This window comes from Triturus cristatus, chromosome 2_1 (genome assembly GCF_964204655.1).
Source record: "Triturus cristatus chromosome 2_1, aTriCri1.1, whole genome shotgun sequence".
Classification (NCBI taxonomy): domain Eukaryota; kingdom Metazoa; phylum Chordata; class Amphibia; order Caudata; family Salamandridae; genus Triturus; species Triturus cristatus.
The window spans coordinates 547,158,615-547,178,810 of NC_140581.1; the positions used below are offsets into that span (position 1 = coordinate 547,158,615).

The following is a 20,196-nucleotide window of genomic DNA, read 5'->3' on the forward strand; positions in this document are numbered from 1 at the left end:
GTGCTCCAGGACTGACCAGAACTGGTTTGGACTAGGCAAAGGCCTCTCTGCCTTCAGAGAACAAAGAGAAACTTGGTATAAATATTGGGACCCAAACCCAAGAACTTTAGATCACTTTGGGAAACAAGAAGAAACCTTTGCTGAGGAGTGGAACCAGAAGAAACTGAGGAGAGACTATCCCTAAGCTGAAGTGCTGCTTGGGGGATTGGCCTGCAGTGGTTGCCTGACTGCCAAAGAAAGGAGGAAGGACTTTGTGTGCACTTGTATTAAACTTGTGAAGGATCTCCAAGGGCTTGGACAAGAGCTTGCCTCCTGCTGAAGTCTGCAGGGCCTGTTGCGGCTCTCATTGTTGTGGAAGCAACTCGCATCACCAGGGGGGAGGATCGACGTCGTAGCAGACGCCGCCGCATCACTGGGGAGCGTGTCGCAGGGCCTGTCGCGGCTCGCATCGTGTAAAGCATCTCGCATCACTGGAGAAGAGGATTGACGTCGCATCAGGCGCTGCCGCATCACTGGGAAGCGTGTTGCATCAAGAAGAAAGCACCATCTTAGTTTATTTGCACCGGATCTTCAACGCATCCCCGTCCTTGCAACACTTTCGTTGCCCTGCATGTCACATCTTAAGGTACATTGAACTCTGAGTGTTGCGTTTACCATCTTAAGAGAACTAAGCTAAATTCTACCATTTTAAAGTAACAGTATTGTGGATTTGTGTCGTTTGTGGTCTTGTGTTAAATCTATATAAAGAATACTTATTTTTTATATAAAACTTGTGTGGTGTCCATCTGTAGTGTTGTCACTTGATTACTGTATGTGTTCACAAATTCTTTACACACTGCCTCTGAGTTAAGCCTGTCTGCTCGTGCCAAGCTACCAAGGGGGTGAGCAGGGGTTATTTTAGGAGTGTACCCCTTGACCCTGACTAGACGCAAGGGTCCCTATTTGTCAAAGGTACCTACCTATGCCAACTAGAGACCCCCAAATCTAACAGGTGCTTTACAATATAACCCGAACAATAGCTATCGTCTTACATGAACTAATGAAAAATTTATGAACAAGCAGATTCTTAGTAAACGAAAGTAAGGTAATGTCATGCTACAAGAGAACTCTGGCGAGAGGAAAGGTGAAGAAGAAAGCAAACTGAGAAAAAAAGCAAAGGAAAGAACTCTGGTGGGGGTATGAATGGTGAAGGTGGGAGATGGGGCGAGAGAAGACCAGGGTAAATGAGTTGACAACAAGCTGGAGAGAAAGTGCAAACAAACTATGAGAATCGTAGTTGAGGTTGGTCGGTAGGAGGAATCAAGAATCAGAGGGAGTCTTGGAGGTTTTCTAGAGGGGAAATTGTGAGAGAACTTGAGAGAGTTTGACAGGTTTATTTTGGGAGAAAGAGCAGTATGGGGGGGGTGGGGGAAGAACAGCGGGTTTCATCCATAGAAGAGTGAGGTGCACCAGTAATATTTACGAACGGGCTTGAAGAAGCAGCAAGTGACAGTTGGACCATGAAAGGGACAGTAGATTAGAGCAGACAACTGAAGACGAAGCACAATAGACATCAAGGGTAGAGTGAGGATAGAGAAGACAAGGGGGTGGCGTAGAGTGGTAAGGCTAGCACATCGAGAGTGAAGAGAAGAGGACAGTCCAAAAGAACAACATAGACGGGATAACTGGATGGTGAGAGCACAAGGAGGGGAGATGATAGCAGATAGTCATTTAGGACTTTTGGGATAAGTGCAATCTGATAGAGACTACTAGCCGCAGATTCCTTAACGTAGAATTATCCCCAGGTGTGAGACTGGGCCCGGAAACCTTTCTTGCCCAGCATCTCTGCGTGCCTGGGGGGCGGTACCACGCGACTCTGCCCAGACGTCATCCGCAGGCGTGACGTTTGCGAGCTCACATAAACCCCACTCCGGCGCGCTGACGTCAGTTTTCTTCTTTTCCGCGTGCAACGCGGACCCGGATCGTGTTCCTGGCCTGTTTTCAGGCCTTCTCATTACGCTTAGCGTTTTCTTGGGTACAGTGTGCAAATGCCTTCGGGCTTCAAGACGTGCTTGTCTTGCTCATGCCAGTTGTCGGCGATGGATCCTCACCCCATCTGTATGTGGTGGTTGGGGGAGCACCATTACTCAACAGACTACAAGGCATGTCAGCAAATGAAGCCGAAGTCCCGGCAGGTGCGTCGGATAAAACTCCTTTCGGCACACATGTCCAGGTCGGCGGCGTCGCCGCGTCCGTCAACCGCAGACGGCTTCAAGACCCGCTGCTTCCGTCTCCGGCATCGTCCTTCTCCCAGGCCGCAAGGGCGTCGCTCACCTGTTGGTAAGTGTCGCAGTTTGTCCCTGAGGCCCGGTCCCCGGCCTGTTGGGGGCGTGGGTTGTCCGCGGGTGGTGCTGCCCCGCGCGTCGCCATCCTATCCGCCGTTCTCCGGCGCCGGGGCGACCAGAGCCCAGATGGAGGCCTATGCGGCGGCATTGCAGGCCTTGTTGGCACTTCCTTCTTCTCCTTCTCTTCCTGGGATGTCTGCTGATCCCTTGCCGCGTGTGGGGATTCCTGCGGCCCTTCGCGGTTCCCTCCTTCGGACCACAGCGCCTCCGCCCCCGTGGGGGTCACTGTTGTGTCGCGGGAAGTTGTCGGGGCTCAGGGAGTGTCCTCGAGTCCCCCTTGGTCGTCTAAGCAGTCGGCGGCCTTGTCCGAGGTGACGCCGCTCAGGTGCCGGCGGCCGCTGGTCCTGGTGGCGCCGCAGGGGCCGGCTAGGGGTCGGGCGTGCCCCCCTCGTCCCTCCACGCAGGCGGCTGCCTCGTCGGAGGTCGAGTCGACGCCTTTTTGGCGCCGTTCCTTGGCCGCCCTGGCTCCGACCCAGCCCGGGACTCCCGCGCCGCGCGTTGTGGCGGAGGTTTTTCCGGCGTCCCCTTCGGCGCCGGTCGACGTTGACCTGACGCCGGTGGCGGACTCTACGGTGCCGGTCCGACGTCGGGTCGTTGATTCGTCTTCGGACGCCCCCTCTTCTCCAGAGGTTCGGCAGCTGTTTGTTTAAGCTTCTCCCCGGAGACGGGCCGCCGCCTCCCCCTCAGTGACCTGACTGTCGGTCTGTGTTTTGGGAGGTGTTCTCCCGTTGTTTTCCTGGGGCCCTGTAGCGGATAGCCCAGGGTGTGTGTTTTGTCTGGTTAATGTGCCTTGGGGGTCCTTTTGTGGGGCCCTTAGTGCTGTTGGCTTCTGGTCCGGCCCTTTTGTCGTCTTGTGGTTTTGGCTGTTGGTAAGCCTGGTAGGCCCTAAGATTAGGCCTTCTGTCTCTTCTTTATTGGCTGCTTCATAAGCCGTCTGAGGGTATTTTCTACAGGTCCTTATGTTTTGTCCTCTGCTGCGGAAACTTTTTCCTAAAAGGTGTTCCCATGGTTCTTGGGACATAACCTACCCTATGTGGGGTACTTGTAGCTATTACATAGCTCTGTAATGTGCTGGGGAGGTGTGGTCACCCTTTCGGGTTCCTTGCTCTCCGTGGCGTCATGGTATGTCGCAGGTGCGATTTTCTTGCCAATTGTCTTGGAACGGTTTGCGCTAGGTCCGTCCTTCTCCTTCTCGCCATGCCGCTCGGCCGGTCTGGCCTGCTGTCTGCGGCATCGTGTTGTGGCAGTTCCAGACTTTTGTCCTGTGTTTTGGCTGGGTCCTCTGCCGGTTGCTCCAGAGGGTTTGGCTTTCCTTGGCCTCTGTGTTCGGGTGGCCGGCTTGGGCCCGTCCTCCGTCTAACTCTTATTTTCAGCCGGTTCCTCCACTTCTTCGTGGTCAGTGTGTGTGTGTGTGTGTTCTGGCCAGGGCCATCCCTTGGGGTGTGTCCTGGTCCTCCCGGGCCTCTGCCTTTGGTAGGCTTCTGCCTTTTCCTGAGTGCGCTGTTCCGTGGTGTTGCCTGTTGCTGGCGATGCGTGCCCGTGCAGGACTGCTTGTCCTGCTCCACCGTGGTGCTCTTGCTGCGTTACCTTGCGCCCCTGCCTCTGGTTCCGTTGGGGCTTTGTGCAACAGTGCTTTTCTTCTTCCGCCTTTGCTGTTGGCGGTGGTGCCGTTCCGGCCTTGTCCGCTGTTTGCGGCCACGGTGTTTTTAGCTCTTTTCTATCTCTTTGCGTGTGTTTCTTCCAGTGGGCACTGGCTCTGGCTCTACCTCTTCTCACTGGGTTCGATGTGACCCTTGTGTTCCTTGAGGATTTGGGTGCTGTCTGACCCTGTTGGGTGCTCTCTCTTGGTGGGGCTTAGGATCTCCTGGCCCTTTTCCTTCTTGTTCTTGTGCCATGTGCCCTACTGGGGCCCGGTCTCTCCTGGTGGGGAGGCTCTCTCGCAGGCCCTCTTCCCTTCTGGGTATGGCTAGGGTATCTATTCTACATTAACTAATCTGCGGCTAGTAGTCTCTATCAGATGTACAAGTTACTTACCTTCGGTAACGATGTATCTGGTAGAGAAGATTCTAGCTGCAGATTCCTTCACGACCCGCCCTTCCTCCCCGTGCTGCGAGGACCCTCTCCTTAGGTTTCTGCAGTCGCCTCCCTCTGGGTGGCTTCTCTTCTGTGGGTGTCCTCTTTGTTTTCTTCCGGTTAGGCATTCCTCCAGCTGATTTCTCTCCAGCATGAGGGCCTCCTTTTGCTCTTTCCCTCTGTTGTTAGAGTTTCTGATCCCCACGCGGTCTTCTTTGTTGGGGGTTCTATTACCTGTCCTTTGACCTCCTACTCCTTTCTGAGGTTATGGCCCTCCTTGGCAATGTAGGCTGCGGATGGATTACCTGTCCTTTGCCCTCCTACTCCTGTCAGGAGGTATGGCCATCCTTGGCAGTGTACTCTGGTGATGGATTGGTGTTGTTCTTCTGTTCCAGACTTGGGCCCTTCCCTTTGTAGTTGCGGTTGCCCCCTCTCTCTCTCTCTCTCTCTCTCTGTCTCTCTCTCTGTCTCTCTCTCTCTTTTCTTCTCTCCTTCTCTCTCTCTCTCTCTCTCTCTCTCTCTCTCTCTCTCTCTCTCTCTCCTTCTCTCCTTCTCTCCTCTCTCTCCTCTTTCTTCTCTCTCTCCTCTTCTCTCTCTCCTGTCACGGCACTTTCCCATGCTTGTGCCTCCGGCATGGCTCTCGCCTTGGCATGCTAGGTGGTTCCATGGAGTAGTGCTTTGCACTTTTCTTGCGCTGGCTTCGCTGCTCTGGCCTTCTTGTCCTTTACTGCCACCTGGTACTTTCCTTGTTCCTCGGGATGGTGCTCTGCTCTTTTCCCGCTCTGGTGCCACCTGGTGCTGTGCCTCACCCTTTTTAGGTCGAGGGCAGAACCGGAAGTCCGGAGATTTAATGATTCTTAGAGTGGCTATTTAGCCCGCCTCTCTTTTTGCTTCTCCTCCATTGGCTGGCTTCCTAAACGGAGGCCAGCCATTGGAGAAGAGAGCGGTCCCTCCAAATAGGCTCCGTCTCTTTCAGATTCGGGGGCGTGTTCCGTGCTCTTCTTTCCACTTTTTAGCCACGCCCCCGAATCTGAAAACCGCCGCTGCGTTTCTCCGAGGCATTTCTGCTTCGCCTCGGAGATAGGCAGTGGTGTGCTTGTTACAACTTCCGTTAATCAATGGCCGCAGTTGCAACTTCGACAACTAGTGACACTGTGCTGCTGTTTAGACTGCAGACCTTGTGTGTTTCAGTCGCTGGTGAGTCTCCGAGAGCTCAAGAGGGGGTGTAGCAGCTGCAGGGTGTCCAGGTATGAGACGGCTGGGAGTTAAAAGAGAATCCGGACATCGCACTGTTTACCGTCCAAGAGGCAACATCGTTTCCTGTAGCTCCTCTAAATAGCAGGTTCGCACTACGGGGCACTGGGGTAAAGCCGGCAACCCGCCAGGCACAGAGGCAGGCGGGGCTGCAGGAGCCATCAGCCGGAGATCTATGTTTGTTGTACGTTATGGGTCTGCTTCCCATGTGGAACCAGGTGAGAAATCTACGGGTGTGATGATTGAAACCTGTGGTGTTACAGTTTCCACTGTGTTTCTGTCCACTTGTAGTTATTGCTCGTATTTTAAGCGTCGTAAGCCCCGTTTGGGAGTTTCTGACAGGTTTTAGCGACCATATTTGCCGCTTACTAGAGTTTGGGGGCTCTGCATTTACCAGAATTTCCGCTGGCGTGTCAATTTGCATTTTCTGCCCACGCATGTTCTTTCGAGAATCATACAGAAACTCCTCTAGGCGCTATCTAAAAAGCGACATCCAACTGCTCGGCGTGGATGTGCCTGGAGGGATTCGGTTTGGTGTGTTGTGATGCACGAGGCTCTTCGCTCGCACTAGTGCCAGTGCCCAAGCTGATAACAGCTTGAACAGACAGACAGAGGACAGACAGGCAGATCTATAGAGCTGGATCTTGCCAGCGCTAAAAGTATATAATTGACAGCTCACCGGGTACAGGAGGGGGTGGGGCTTTGAAGGAGCGGAGCTTTGTGTCAAGAAGATAGCTCAGTTGGGTAATGCATCTGCTGCAGAAAACTGTGCGAACTTCATGAGTATCAGGAAAATGGAAAAAAGTAACACATGTAATTCGCAGGAAGGTGAGACCAAGCGTAGACAAATAAACTATCATTATTAATTATTATCCAGAAAATCCACGCGATTCACTAGCTCTGGACAGCTGCAGCCAGAAAAGTGAATATGTCTGATTATGATGAAAGTAGAACTGTTTGCAGTTTCTGCACGAAATAAGAGCAACATCGATCTTTAAGGTGCTGCTACCCTGCTAGTGGCGCTGGTCGGAATGCTGACTTGAGCTGTGGACTCAGACCACTCTAGTTCCAATCTCGGCGTTTCCACCTAAAGGGAATTATCCTGGGCAAACCCTCCTGTCTTCCTTCTTCCCCGATCTCTTCCCTGCCAAAGGGCAATCAATGTGTGCTTCCAAAAAACACATGAGGGGGCGATGGAGGGGAGCGGTGGGTGTTGGGTGCTGGCGCCGCTTTATAGCACTTTGGACACGTTCCAGTACGAGGAGGGAGGCAGTACGAGGAGGGAGGGGCTTTGGGCCCAGGGTGCGTAAACCTAGCTAGAGAGGCACAGACCCTGTAAAACAGCGATCTGCTGTTAAAAACGTCTCATGCTAATGCCTTCGTTTTATGCGCACCGATAATAGCTTTTTTTGTTGCTTGTCGTTATATCATCCGACACTGTAGAAAAAGTGAAAGTAAAGTGGTTTCTTGCCGCTATTATTCCCCACGCGATGTACTAGGATTTCACGGTATGGAATCGGGTCTGTTTTTTAACACTGCGTGTGCGTGCACTTCCTCATGTGTTTCTTTCCCATGGCAGGGAAGCCCGGCCAGCCACTTTTTTAGCTCCACGCGCCATCTCGATGGGAAAGGTCAGGTTTTAAATTCTCCCCAGGGTGTTTGCGTTGTCTGCTGTGGAAATTAGCGTTTTATTATAATTTACAAAAAATGTTGGCTTTGTCTTTTGCATAGCACAACAGCTCCCTGTGCTTCAACCCACTGAAATGTCAAAACCTAGCGCTCATGGAAAAATGAGCATGCCTGATATTAGGCGCTATATTTAAAGAAAACGGCTCGAGCTTTTAAAGCCGGGAGAGAGTAAACCCATTGCAATCATTAAACAATAGCTCATCGGCCCCCCCTTCCCCCCCAAAGTGCAAAATCTGCCACTGTGTAAATAAACGCGATGGGTTCGACTAGAATATGGACAAGTTTTACATTTAAAAAAAATCTAGGCAGACCAGACCCTCGAGAGAAAGTGAATAAAGGACTTCCACTGCACGTTGAAAAGCCAACTTCGGCTCCTACCAGAGACAGGAGGGAGAAGAGGGCAAGCGGGTGAGACAGACATTTAAAGAGGCACCGCTTTTAACTGCATGTCTGCTGGTACCTTTTGAACCCTCGTTAGAACCCTGCAGCCTGCGCATACTTTGAAAGGATGGCCCTTTAACTTGTGTACATTCCCACGTAACCCCGACAGCTGGTCTGCTCTACATTCCACTGACAGCATGGGAGGGAGCAGCCTGGAAGTGGCTCATATGGACACGGCTTTGCACCCCCGCCCTCCGTCACGTGTGTGAGCCTTGCCTCTGCATAAGAAGCTGCCATGGAAACCAAACAAGGATGTCTCCTCTATTTACCAAACCATGTTAAGAGCAGCGTCTGGCCAGTTATTCTAATAAAAAACAGGATATATTTTGTTCTCAGATTTAGGATCTGGCTCCCTTCAAATTATACTTCACTTCCTGTTGTAAAAAAAATAATTACTCATGAAATCTTAATCTTCATCGAGCCTGTTGAGGGGTTTGTCAGTTGATCCAGCAAAAAGTAAATATGTGTTAAATTTTGAGGTTACTGTGTGGCTCTGTGTGTGTGGGGGTGGCTCTGTGTGTGTGGGGGTGGCTCTGTGTGTGGGGGGGCGTGGCTATGTGTGTGTGTGGGTGGCTCTGTGTGTGTGGGGGAGGGTCTGTGTGTGGGGGGAGGGTCTGTGTGTGTGTGTGTGGGTGGCTCTGTGTGTGTGGCTCTGTGTGTGTGGGTGACTTTTTGTAGGTGGCTCTATGCGTGGTGGGTCTGTCTTTGTGTGGGTAACTGTGTGTGTGTGTGTGTAGGTGGCTCTGTGGGTGGCTCTATTTGTGTGTGGGTTGCTCTATGTGAGTGGCTCTGGGTTTGTGGCTCTGTGTGTGGGTGCAAATGCAATAGGTCTCGCATTTGAGAGTGATTAAGCTATTGACATTGTAAATAACAATGCCGTTTCTTTAACCCCTTCGCCGCGGCAGGAATTCCGCCGCGGCGCTGGGGGGGGGGGGGTTTGGGGGCAGCACGGTGGCGCTGTGCTCATGACGGAGCCACTCCGTCATGAGCCACGGTTGAGCTGTGCTCATGACGGAGTGGTTCCGTCATGACTCCGCCCACTGCGCTAATCGCCCGCACAGGCGGGGAATCAGCACAGCGTGGGAGGAGCGGCAGCCAACGGCCGCAGCATGACGGAACCACTCCGTCATGAGCACACGGCACCCGTGGCTCATGACGGAGTGGTTCCGTCATGAGCGCTGATGGGGTTAAATGTTTTAAAAACAAAAACATAAGCAAAAAGAATGTCATGAGCAATGCCAATAGCTCTAACTTTAACAATGCCGAGACCATTGCATTGTAAATGCTTGTTTTTCTCTCTTTTGTTTCTCTGGTTTTTTCGCACACTGTTCCCATGCTCTTCTCAGTTTTGTTGTGCTGGCCCGTGTTGTGGCGCGGAAAAAGTTCTCAGAAGCAAACTGACGTCACTGCGCCGGGGTGGGGTTTATGTGACCTCGCTGACGTCACGCAAGCAGATGACGTCGGGCGGAGTCGCATGGTACCGCCCCCGGCGCGCGCAGAGATGCTGGGCAATCAAGTTTTCCGGGTCCAGTCTCACGTCTGGGGATAATTCTACGTTAAGGAATCTGCGGCTAGAATTGTCTCTACCAGATACATCCTTACTGAAGGTAAGTAACTTGTACGTCATTAGAGATGCCTCTTTAGATTTTAATGGAATTATATTGTTGGAGGCTGTTCTGACATCTGTTGTGAATTGCAGGCACTGCCACATTCTCATTTTGTTTTGAGTTGAGAATGTATTTGTGAAAAATTACACACAACCCTCATAAAGCTCCCTGAGTTCAATTAAACCTTGATACTTGAAAAAATGTTTCAAAATATGGCATGTTCTCTTACATTGGGCTAATTAAACCATTTCTTTTGTTGATAAAAAGTGCATTAACAATATTTCATTATCATGTTTTTATGTAAAACCTTTTTCTTTCTTTGTTTTAAAGGCCAAACTGTTTTCAGATAGTAGTTCAGCACTTTAGTGAAGAACATTACATCTTTTACTTTGCAGGAGAAACTCCAGAACAAGCCCAGGTGAGATACTTTGTCACTTCATTCAAAGTAAGCTATTGATTTAATTAGACATATTCCTGATCTGTTCTCACATGCCAAAATGTCAAGAAAATAGATGTCTTTGGGTATGCTGTTCAAATTGTATTTTTTTTTTAAACCTTTATTTATTGATTTTCGTCAAATGTAACGGAAATTACAGATTTCAAAGTTTATGATTACATACATGAGAAAAAGTTGCATACTTTTAATTCTTGTCTCGCACATGTAGATGGTACAATTGTAAGGAGTGACTTGTTGATACAGCAATATTTTGTTATAATAGATCAGTTCTTTCTTAGTACATTCACATGACCCATGAAACATAACACTTGATTTCTGAGTGAGTAGGCTGCATTATATTACACATAGCATCTATCTGGAATACACAAGAGGATTAAACAGTAGCACTTACAAGAGGGATATCAGAGAGTGTTACATCAGAATTTTCAAGGTACTTTACATCGCAGTAGTGCAGAATTTGTTATGTAAGAGAATGGGAAGCGGAGACAGTGTCAACATTAAGATTCCACCTCGGAGAGTGTCAGACGCAACCTCCGTATTTCGCGCCAAAAGATACCTCTGGAGGGGACCCCATTTATCCTTGGGCCTAGAAGCACGTGGGAGTGTTTCCAGCATAGGTAGTTAGCTGTTCCTGGCAGTATGTTAGGTCATCAAGCCATTCCTTGAATTTTGGGGTTCGCCCCCTACCCCATCTACAAGCTACTCTACGCTTAGCTAGTAGTAGTGATATAGTAATGTATCGGCGAAATGGCTTGGGGACCTGTTTGGTATAGCTCAGAAGGGCAATTAGGGGAGTGCACTCTAATGAAACAGATGTCATATTCTCTAGGGCATCAAAGACCTGCACCCAGTAGTCTTGTACCCGAGGACATTCCCAGGCTAATTGTAGGAACCCAGCTCCTGGGCTATTATATCTCGCACAGCAAACTGTTTCTTTCAATTTAAACCGAAACAGTCTGGAAGGGGTGTAATATACACGCTGCAGAAACTTACAGTGTACAATACGTAATCTACAGCTAACAGAAATTTGTACAGTTTGGAGGCAGCAATATTTCGATTGTTCATCCGTAACTTCAGTCCCTAGGTCTGTGTTCCAGTGTGTGCGAGATGTGCTAGGGGATTCTGGCTGTTGTGTGCGTATATTATGGTAGAGTGTAGATACCAAGTGCCCTGACCCGGTGGCTCCTAGCATCTGGTGTAGAGGTGCAAGGCTTGTGGGCTCCTGAGGGAATTCCGGGACAATGGAACGCATTCCCTGTCGAAGTCGGACATATAAAAAGATGTCCAGGGAGGAGGGCTGTGTCTCACGGGAAAAAAGGTCAGAGGAGCGAAACGTGCCACTATGAAAGAGATCTCCCCATTTAGTAACGTTGGTGCGTTCCCATACTTTGAGAAAGCCCTTCTCTTGAAGTAGGGGCATACGGGGGTGAAATGACAGAGGCAGCAGCGATGAGTACAACATAGGGGATTTAAGGAGATCTGAAATACGATGCCATGCATCCACTGTACCTGTAAGAGTAGTGGGTGCTACATCGCGTGTTCGGATGGCAACGTGTATCATCCTTTCCAGGGGGATAGGATCAGCTAGCCAGTGCTCCGCCTCTACTTGTGGCATGTATTTGGGGGGGGGTTGATCAGTAGTAGGCATAATGGGCCTGTGCCCTATGGGAACAGACCAGCCCGAACTGCCAGGCAAGGCCATCTCGAGATGGGAAATGCAGATGCTAAATGGCCATTTATGAGCACCTTGACCGTGGGGTGTTGCTACAGTAATCGAACCCAGGACACGTAGTAATACTCCATAGAGGTAATCCCATTCTACGGAGTCGAATGCCTTAGTGGCATCCAAGAACACAGCAGCTAGTGGCAGTTCGGGAGCTACGTTCTGAAGAATTGAGAATAGAGTGCGGAGGTTGTGTGTGGTGGCACGACAGCGGACGAAGCCCGATTGATCAGGGAGAACAAGTTTGTCCATTAAGAGGGCTAAGCGGTTAGCAATGACCTCTGCCAGGATTTTCGTGTCACAATTTATGAGCGATAGCGGTCTATATGAGTCGCAGGAAACTGAGGATTTACCAGGCTTCAGAAGGGACGTGATTAGCGCCTCCCTCATAGATGGGGGAAGCATGCCAATTTCCAGGGATTCCTCATAAAGCTTAATCTCACACAACAGAGACAACATCAAAAGAAGGAAAAAAGGAGATAAGACAATATTGGACGCAAAGAGTGGGAAAATCAATAGAATTTATAATACTGCCCTCACACACCCGAGAGTGTCATGCTTCATCATTGGGCCGCATCATACACCTAGGTGCAGACCAACACCTTAGGTGGAGCGCAATTTTTTAGAATGGATGATGAAGAAAAGTGGTGAGGGTAGAGTATAAAGAAAAAACAAGCAGAACGTACACAAGTGTGTACTTCTGAGAGAAAAGAAACAAATAGTCTCCATCAGAGCTGGTGCCATAATGTCTATATCATTTTTATAAAATTCTGCGGGAAGGCCGTCTAAGCCCGGTGCCTTGCCAGATTTCATCTACATTATCGCCTCGCGGATTTCGTCAAGTTCAAAAGGAGCACATAAGAACTCCCTCTGTGAGTCTCCTAGCCAACTAAGCGCTACATCCCCAAGGAAACTGTCCAGCTCAAAAGTGTCTAGTCATTGTGAGGTATATAGTGTGGAGTAATGTGTGGCAAATGTTGCTGGTATGTCAGCCGTGTCTCGATCTAACACCTCCCCAGGCCCCATAACTTCTGATACATAATTGGAGAACCAAGGCCGCTTTATCACCTCTGCTAATGCTTTCCCCGGTCGTTCGCCCTCCCCATATCTGCGGCCCACCCAATATTTCCCCCTGAATTTTGTCTCTCGCGCTGTGGTATCGGCATAATCCGACAGTTTCTCCCGAAATTCCGCTTGCGTCCACCCCACTTTCCCTGCGGCTGGTCGTGTCTCTAGCGTTCTGAGGTCCTTCTCCAGCTTCCTCAGTGTCCCCTGTATATTGCTGAGTACCCCAAAACGTTTGTAAATGCAAAACCCTCTAATTGTGCCCTTAAAGGCCTCCCATAGCATTTCCACACTGTCCACAGATCCCTGATTTCTCCGAAAGAAATCTTGTATTTCCTCACCCAGCTCACTGTGAAATGCCACATCTAGCAATGCCGTAGGCTGCAGTCACCAACTGCATCTGGGCATGTCGTATCCTGGTGGTGTAATCATGAGTTTCACGGGTGAGTGATCAAAGAAGGTCCTAGCTAGGTGTGTGACATCTTTTGTGGATGGGCCTCAAGAGAGTAGGCGGTAATCTATCCGAGCCCATGTTGCGGCCTGTGTTATAAAGTGTGTACCTTCTCTTGCAGTAGGGTGGGTATGACGCCATGCATCGATTAAGTTCCCTTCCTCTAATATCCCCTTCAGGACTGCCTGAGATTTATTGTAATGAGGTGGTGCGGTGTAAGACCTATCTAATGCTGGATAAAGGGCTACATTAAAGTCTCCCCCCAGATTATGTGGGTAGAGTCTATGCTCACAATCTGTCCCCAAAGGTTGGTAAAGAAGTCAGGTCAACATTAGGGCCGTAGCAACATACCAACGTGACCAAGTTCATACCCAGCAGCCCCCATGCAATTGTGTGCCTCTCCTGGTGGTTTATGATCTGACCAGCTGGTGCAAATGGTGTCCGCTTTTTAATTACAATTGCGGTGCCCCTAACGTATGAATAATATGAAGAGAATATCCTTGGCAAATGTGGTGGTCTGTTGTGGATTAATGTGGGTTTCCTGGAGCATGGCGATGGTTATCTGGTGACGGTCCAAGTAAGCTAGTATCTGTCTACATTTCCGCGGGTCACCCAACTCTCTGACGTTCCAAGATATTACCCGTAAATGTTGTTCATTTAATGAATCAGCCGTACTCCCCATGCGTGCCGTGACATTTACAGTGCATGTCAGTACTTATTGCAAATAGAACAAGAAGATGATCATAATTATTTCAGTTTTTCTGCAGAATATGCTTACCGAAAATCATAGCAACAGGCCCCCCAACCACCCCGCCCACTGAGGCATCCCAATCATGCCAGATATTTCTGCCCCTCCCTGTTCCCTCAAACCAAAAATACAATAACAAACAATACAATTATTTTCGAACTGTTCAAAGTGTAGAAAAATGCAAGGGGGTTCTCTCGTAAGGGGAACACTACTGGGCGGCACACCAGTACCCCTCGCCCTTCAAGGGTAATGAGATGGAAACTTCGACCCCTGTTAGGGTATGAGGGTGCCCGGTGATATTTGTCCCATGTTACCCGTCATGTGGCATAACTGGCCTAAGTATTCAGGTGTCTCACGATAATGAGATCAGAGTACATTTGCGTCCGTTGCTTCACATCCGTGGAGCGCCTCTGGTGCCCTGTGGTGTGCGTAAGGTCTCGTCTCGTCTTGTTTTAGTCGCATGTTCGGTGAGGTCGACCTCGGCGAGGCTTCCGAAGCATTTGTAGCCGCCTTCTTACACTTGAGGTGTTTCAGAAATTCTTAGACTTGTTGTGGTTTCGTTGTAGAACGTCTGTTTACCTTGATATGTAACTCGAAGGTGGGCTGGGTACATCAGGGCATAGTCTATTTGGGCTAGTCGTAGCTTCTGCTTGACAGGAAGAAATGTGTGCCTCTCTTCCTGCACGGTGGCCGTGAAGTCGGGATATATGGTGAATGGTACTCCTTCAAAGTGCAGTTGTTTCTTCTCCCTTGCCACTTTTAGGGCGACATCCCGGTTTCTGTATTTCAGGAGGCGCGCGATGATAGGTCGAGGCGTGCTTTCAGGCGGAGGTCTCAGGCCCAAAAAGCGATGGTTCCGTTCAACTATGAAGTGAGGGGAGAGTGATTCCGCCCCCACTGCTGCCAGTAGGGCAGTGATTGTAGGGACAGATAATGGTGCGTGGAGGCACGACCTCTGAACGGCAATTAAAAAAGTTTCAGGATGTGCGAAGGCGTGCGGGCAAACAGCAGTCGCAAGCCCCCACCACCGCATTCAGTCAACAGCTATGAGAGGGGGGGGGGGGGGGAGAAAGCGTCCAGAGAGGGACCATCAGAAGCCCAACGGGGGCGTAAGTGGATTTTCGATCGATTGGCCCATACATCAACCTATTTTGGCAGAAATTTGTTGTCAGACATGCTTACCCCAGGGCAGTTCGGTTGTTAGGAGAGCGGTGCAGATCATAGGCCCAGACTGTAGCAAGGTCTCCCTGGAGCTTAGTCCCCTCTATTTGGCACTTAGAAGGGCCCGTCATCCTAATGCCTCAGGCCTTTGCTGTTCAAATTCCCGCTGCTTGTGGTATCCACATCCCACCCTGTGGCTCAGGTCATTGCAGTAATTTTAGTCATTACTTATAGTGAGATTGTGGTTTGTTATTGCGATCTCTGGGCAAGCGTGTGGGGGGGCATCAATGTGTTCATCAGCCATGTGTGGGTTCAAGCGTCTGTTGTCCTTTCCAGATGGTCCAGTTTTCTCAATTTTGTAGCCGCTTAAACAGTGTCCCTCGCGGGCACCATTTTAAGGTCAGGCACACCACTCACTCATGCCGGGCCGCTCCTGTGTCTCCCGTTGTCGATGCCCAAGCTTTGCTGTTCTGCAATTACTCTATATTTACTTTGGTCCACATGGTGGTTCCCTGCAGCCTCTCCACTCTTAATAGCTTGCGTGTGCCTGGTTGCAGTAGTACATGACTTGCGGCGCTCCCCACCTCAATCTGCTTCAAGCTGTGTTGTAGCCCTTTGACTCGGTTTATTACTGCCTGCTGCTGTGTGCGTTGCACCCCACCTATTCACTGCGTCTTCTCCTGTGTTGCGACGCTCTGTTTCCCGCCTGCACGTATTCTTTAAGGGGAGGGGGAACGGTTGACTACTAACTTCAAGGAATAATCACAGTAAACCCCCAAAATCTATAAATGAACCTGAGCTCATCCCCCTGGTAGCCATGGCACGAAGCAGACTAGCTTAACTTAGGGCAATATGTATATTATTTAGGGAGTAACAAAACAATAAAAATCCCAAACCTAATTAGAAAGATACGGTAAATGTAATAACAAAATGCAACCAAACTGACAAATAACCAATGTGGGTAACCAGAGATAGGAGTTTGTAAAGTTTTGAGTAGGAGTGGCGCTGAGAAGCATAAAGTTTCAATGATAGTGAATGATCGCGGTAGACTGGGACCTCGGCGCAATTTGGTGGTGACTGCGATGAAGTGTGTGTCAGAGAACACCAATCCGGTTTATCTTGATCAAGTCACCTTACGTCTTCAGTCCTTTAACTCCCAATCAATCCACTACAGGAGTGCACCTCTTGCGCCTCCTTCAGGACCACGGAGAGGCTCTTAGAGACTCGTAGGGTGTCAAACCAAGGCCCATGGTAGGGTTAAGTGCAGGTCAAGTTGGTCAGCTCGGCAGTTGCAGAAAAGACCTCTTGTAGCATGTTGTATCCCTGTAGCATGAAAAGGTCAGCCTTATGACCCTTGAAGTCCACTTCTTTGTCATGGATACCAGAGAGAACAGGACTCTTTTCAGTTCAAGGACATCAGGTTCAGCCCTCTTCTGATCTAACTCAGGTCCAGGAGGGTTCTGAAGTTGGTGCTTGGGGGTGCCACATTTATGCCTGGCTTGAGCTTGTTCAATGCAGTAAAAGGTCCTGGGGCCAGCCCTATCATGTTTGGGCATTTACAAGATGCCAAACGTCTTTTCCTACACTAAATATGGACTCTGAGGGCTGGGTGTGTGTTGGGAGTGTACTATGGTAATGTTAGTGTCCTTCCATATATAAGACTAAAATCCAGTTTGGGGCAGCTACAGTACCCTCAATAAACCCATAGACAGAAGTGTGGTAGATCAAAGCAGCGTTCTCCAGCAACCAGACAGTATGTACATAAGAACTGTTTTGGCATCCTGATTCCCTTCCTTTTCAGTGTGCCCCTAGTGTTATATGTAAATCTAGCAGGCCTGTCAATCAGGATTTGACACTGTAATGTCAAAGAGGATGCTAATAGACCCCACCCTGTACATTCTAGGAGGTTATCTGCCCATTTAGGTCAGGCTGTTGTTTACTCCAAGGAAGCATTTCGCACCTGTTGTTCAGATGCTGTTTACTGGCTGGCAGAAGTTTGAGAGCCATTGCAAATTTAGCATCCAGGAACATCAGGCCGGTCTAAAAGTTAATTTTCCTTTAAATTTATTACAAATCCTACCTAACCATTGATTTGAATGTTAATAACTATCAACATTTTTTTTTTCTAGTTAGTCCCGTTCTCAAGATACAGTAGTAGGATTTAAATCTTTACTTTAGTTTTCTACATAGGACAGCTAGGCCTCCCACAGCGATAAATAGCTTTTGGCTGCTAGTCATTTTAAGGACATGCTAATATTACATTTATTCGTGTCCTACTTTTAAAGTCGATGCACATTGCCTGGTGGCTTAGAAGTCTTATATAGGCATTATTTATTCATATTTAAAAAGAAGGTTTTGACCTTTTGAAAGGGTTTATTTTGACAGATTGAATTGCTGTGTTTAAACCGGCACAGCCATGCTAAACTGGTAGGCCTGAAGTTATGTTGTCACTAGTGAAAGGCACAAAAGTTGTTGCAGTTCACCAGTGACATTCAACTTGCAGACCCTGGGTACATTTTTACTATGTACTAAGGACATAGGGGTAAGTTTAAAATAGCAATTAGGAATGTGTTGATTCGACCCCATTTAAAGCGGGAGCAAAGCCATTTTCTTACTGGTTAGTAAGGAAAACCTTCACAGAGTTCTAAAGTCAGCAAAAATATAGGGTTCAGCAAAAAATCGGGGGTGACCATGCAGGAAAAGCAGATTCCTTACAGTCACCCATTCACCAAATCTGTATATTAGTCATTTGGCAGGTTTGTGTACTGCTCCAGCGGACTATCAAGTTGTTTCTGTAAATGCCACTAATATGATGTTTTGCTGCTATCTCTGGCTCAGCAATGCTTTGCAGTGGGTGCTTTTAAAGGCTATATGTCGTCCCTTCGGCCTTTATGCGTGTGCCTGACCAACCTTCCTTTTTCAAGTTACCAGTTGTGATACTCTTTTTAAAAGTACTCCAGTATTTGCTCCCACAGATACCTTTCATTATGTTTCGATGGAACCTTGGTCCCTACATTCCTTATGCGCACTCCTTTCAACAGATGTTCTTTGCCATTGTTAACTATTAAAACTCTATTTCTTATTGCCATTGGAAAGGTGTGGTGCAGCAGCCGGGGCAGCTGACTCCGGAGCACGGGGTTCACGGTTCGTTCCCCGGCTCCGGTGGCAGATCAGCTCAGCACCATGTGACTCTGGGCAATTGCTCACTTAATTTCCATGACGGCCCCCAGCGCCTTGAGACCCGTAAGGGTGAGTAGTTTGCGCTTTACAAATACCGGATTTATTTATTAATTGCACTTTTGCATACCATGCCAGTCAGTACAATCCCTATACACCATAATCATCTTTGCTAAATTGCTTCATTTGGCAAAGATGCTTCATTTCTGCTGAAAGTTGTGTCACCATTTCATGTGGGCAATTACATTACCCGTTGATACTGCTGCATCCCTCTAAGGATGAGGCGAGGCTTCACTATCTTGAAAATGAGCTCTTCGTTTTTACATCAAGCTCACAAAGGAGTATCAGGGAGACAGCCAGCCTTAAAGAGCTTTACTGGTACTAATAAGAAAAAGGTGATGTAGAAACAAACTCTGCCCAGGTATACCTTCTTATGCACAAACACATGCTTTGCCCTAACCAAGGAGTATCCTCCTCTTACCCAAGAGCCTCTTCCCCCTCTATGAGGTCTGCTTGCACATTCCACCAGAGCCAAGGCTAACACATCTATGCACACATTTACCAACCTCTATTGCCCTGACAGTCAACTCAGCAAAGAGAGCAATTTCACCCTCTTGGTCCTGCAGGATTTCTTGGTGAGATACTACTACTCAGAATCTTCACAATTTGTATCCATCGTAGGAGCAAGTTACTTGCCTTCATAGCACTTATGCAAACTCTATCTGCAGATTCCACACAACCCTCCCTCCTCCCCGTTCTGTGGTATGAACTCCTGTCATTTCTTAGCACAGCCCAAGTTGGATTCTGTGCACTGTTAACTTCAGTCTGCCACGGTTGATTTGTGTCTGACGGTACGGAAGAGTTCAAGGTTTAATGATTTCTGCACGTAAAGGGTGGTGCCTACATGCTTCTATCCTCAGCCACTTCTGGAGGTGGTGTGAGGTTGCTGCTGACTCCAGTGCTCCCATCTGCCAGCATGAGATACAGTTGCTGTAAAAAAAAGAATTTTTATCCAGCCTAGCGAATTTCAGAAGGTGAGGAATCTGTAGTTATAGCTAGAGTATCCACCAGAAACCGCTTTTGTGAAGGTAAGTAACCTTGTTTGCCTACCAGCTGTGAAGCGTATCTCTTTCTCAGGAAGACCTATAAAAAGCCCTGCTCACCAGAAGACCTGCATGAGGACAGTTTTACGGACTGTGCCTGCCAAGAAGGCACATGGTCAGGGAAGGCTAGCTGCCCAGGAGGAAACCAATTATAAAGAAGAGAAACAACTGGGTGGATAGACTGCCCTTTCGACTTCAGGCATCAGCAAGGGTGAGTTTGCACCAACAATGATCCGAGCAGTTGGCCTTCACAGTCTGATTCTTTTGACTTGTGGAGGTTGCCCTGTTTCAAAAGCATTGCAACTATATGTGTTGCTCTTGCAGAGCTGCAAATATCCTTACTTCTGTTGATGGTCAGTACATCCCCCTAAAGGGTACAGTCATGGCTCGTCTTTCTTGTCTCAGTGACTCCAGGGGATACCCCTATTCCCAAGTGTTCCCCTGGCAATGGAAAATCTTGATTGCAGTGGTTGTTTCTAAGAAACAGATATGTAATGAAAAAAGACAGCCTCAGACCAACCTAGTGAGTATTAGCTCACTAATCTGTTTGACCCTTACGAAAAAGAGAACTATCACTTAGGACATTGACTGGTAGATGGACTCAAGTAATTTTGATTGTGTAACTGTCTCTTACTATGCACCAGATACCAAGTAACCTAGATATTTCAAGAGGGATTCACTGAGAAAGTATCGGAGACTTTGATTGAGTTGGGTCCTAGTTATTAAAGTGGTGTTTTTTTGTGATACTGAATTTTCACAACTGATGGTTAGGATTGCAGTGAAAAGTAAACCTGATATGCTGCAGGCCCCTCCAAAGCGCGCCCTGTGGGTTCTGCAAACTTTCTTAACAGTGTTCACCTTTG

The 20,196-nt window shown here is 48.6% G+C and overlaps 1 protein-coding gene across 2 annotated transcripts in view; it reads left to right on the forward strand.

Moving 5' to 3' along the window:
• RASA1 (RAS p21 protein activator 1) overlaps positions 1-20,196 on the forward strand; it is a 1,052,852-nt gene that overhangs the window by 319,873 nt on the left and 712,783 nt on the right. For both annotated transcript variants that reach the window (XM_085632428.1, XM_085632429.1), the window contains exon 12: positions 9,779-9,866. In XM_085632428.1, coding sequence (XP_085488554.1) covers positions 9,779-9,866 — 88 coding nt within the window. The remainder of the gene's footprint in view (positions 1-9,778; positions 9,867-20,196) is intronic.